Source organism: Silene latifolia, chromosome Y (assembly GCF_048544455.1).
Source record: "Silene latifolia isolate original U9 population chromosome Y, ASM4854445v1, whole genome shotgun sequence".
NCBI classification, from domain to species: domain Eukaryota; kingdom Viridiplantae; phylum Streptophyta; class Magnoliopsida; order Caryophyllales; family Caryophyllaceae; genus Silene; species Silene latifolia.
In genome coordinates, this window is record NC_133538.1 from 105,040,688 (window position 1) to 105,041,644 (window position 957).

At 45.6% G+C, this 957-nt stretch overlaps 1 protein-coding gene across 1 annotated transcript; it reads right to left on the minus strand.

The window, feature by feature from the left end:
- Positions 1-223: 223 nt before the first annotated feature.
- LOC141628670 (uncharacterized) lies at positions 224-598 on the minus strand. The gene has a single exon (XM_074441775.1). It carries the CDS (start codon positions 596-598, stop codon positions 224-226), a length of 375 nt encoding a protein of 124 aa, XP_074297876.1.
- Between the last annotated feature and the right edge of the window lie 359 nt (positions 599-957).

Consider the following 957-nt stretch of genomic DNA (forward strand, 5'->3'; position numbering starts at 1 on the left):
CTTCATCTCCTAGATGATCAAATCCCCCCCCCCCCCCCCACCTCCTTCTCGCGGAGGCATTCACCATCTCTTTAGTCCCTGGTAGCAATGTTTGAAAGAACGTTTGTGTGATGTACCAAGCCGGAATTCGATGATATGGACAACGAGCAAGCAGGTCTTGAAACCTATCCCTAGCTTCCCCTAGAGACTCTCCATTTTCTTGTTGAAAAGTAGTTATCTCGTTCTAAAGCATAGCGGTCTTGGAGGATGTGTAGTATTTGGCTAGGAAAGCCTTGGCTAACGCATCCCATGTGGTGAATGTGTTTGGTGCATGAACATTTAGCCAACGATCTGCTTTGCCCCTTAGAGAGAATGGGAATAACATCAATCTCAAAGTATCTTCGGGTACTCCATTGCGCTTCATCATTGCAACCTTGCTCTTGAACTTTCTAAGATGGGCATGTGCATCCTCATCAATGTGCCCACCAACGCTATCCTTCTCGATTAGACCAACTTGGGTGGGATGGATTTCAAAATTGTTGGGGGATAACGTGCCGAAGTTAATTGGAACGGAAGTGTCATCGTGGATTGGCCGGTTATGGTCTCGTAAAGCCGCCATTCTAGGATTTATAAGAGGTGTATTTGGTGGTGTTTGGTGTATTTGGGATGATTGGTGACGGTTGTTTGCTCTTGTATAGTGGTTTCTAGGTGCGTTTCGGTGATTGTTGTTGCTCGGTTCGTTTGAGGAAATTTGAGAGGTAATCCGAACCCTTGATAAAGTCCTACTCCGTAAAGCACGAAAAAGCCTTTCCGGTTCCGGGTCACTAAATAAAGGAATCCTGTTGATACGTCTGTCGTGTACCTATCAAAAATAAACTAACTAAACGAACTATATAGCTAGGGAAGTCATGTCAATCTCCTCAGGGAGGCAAGATATCTGTAGAAGTCCGTCTATTTGGTCACAAAGGGGGGAGGGGG

Excerpts from the sequence above, each read along its gene's own strand:
- LOC141628670 (XM_074441775.1), bottom strand. The coding sequence starts at position 598 with ATGGCGGCTTTACGAGACCATAACCGGCCAATCCACGATGACACTTCC.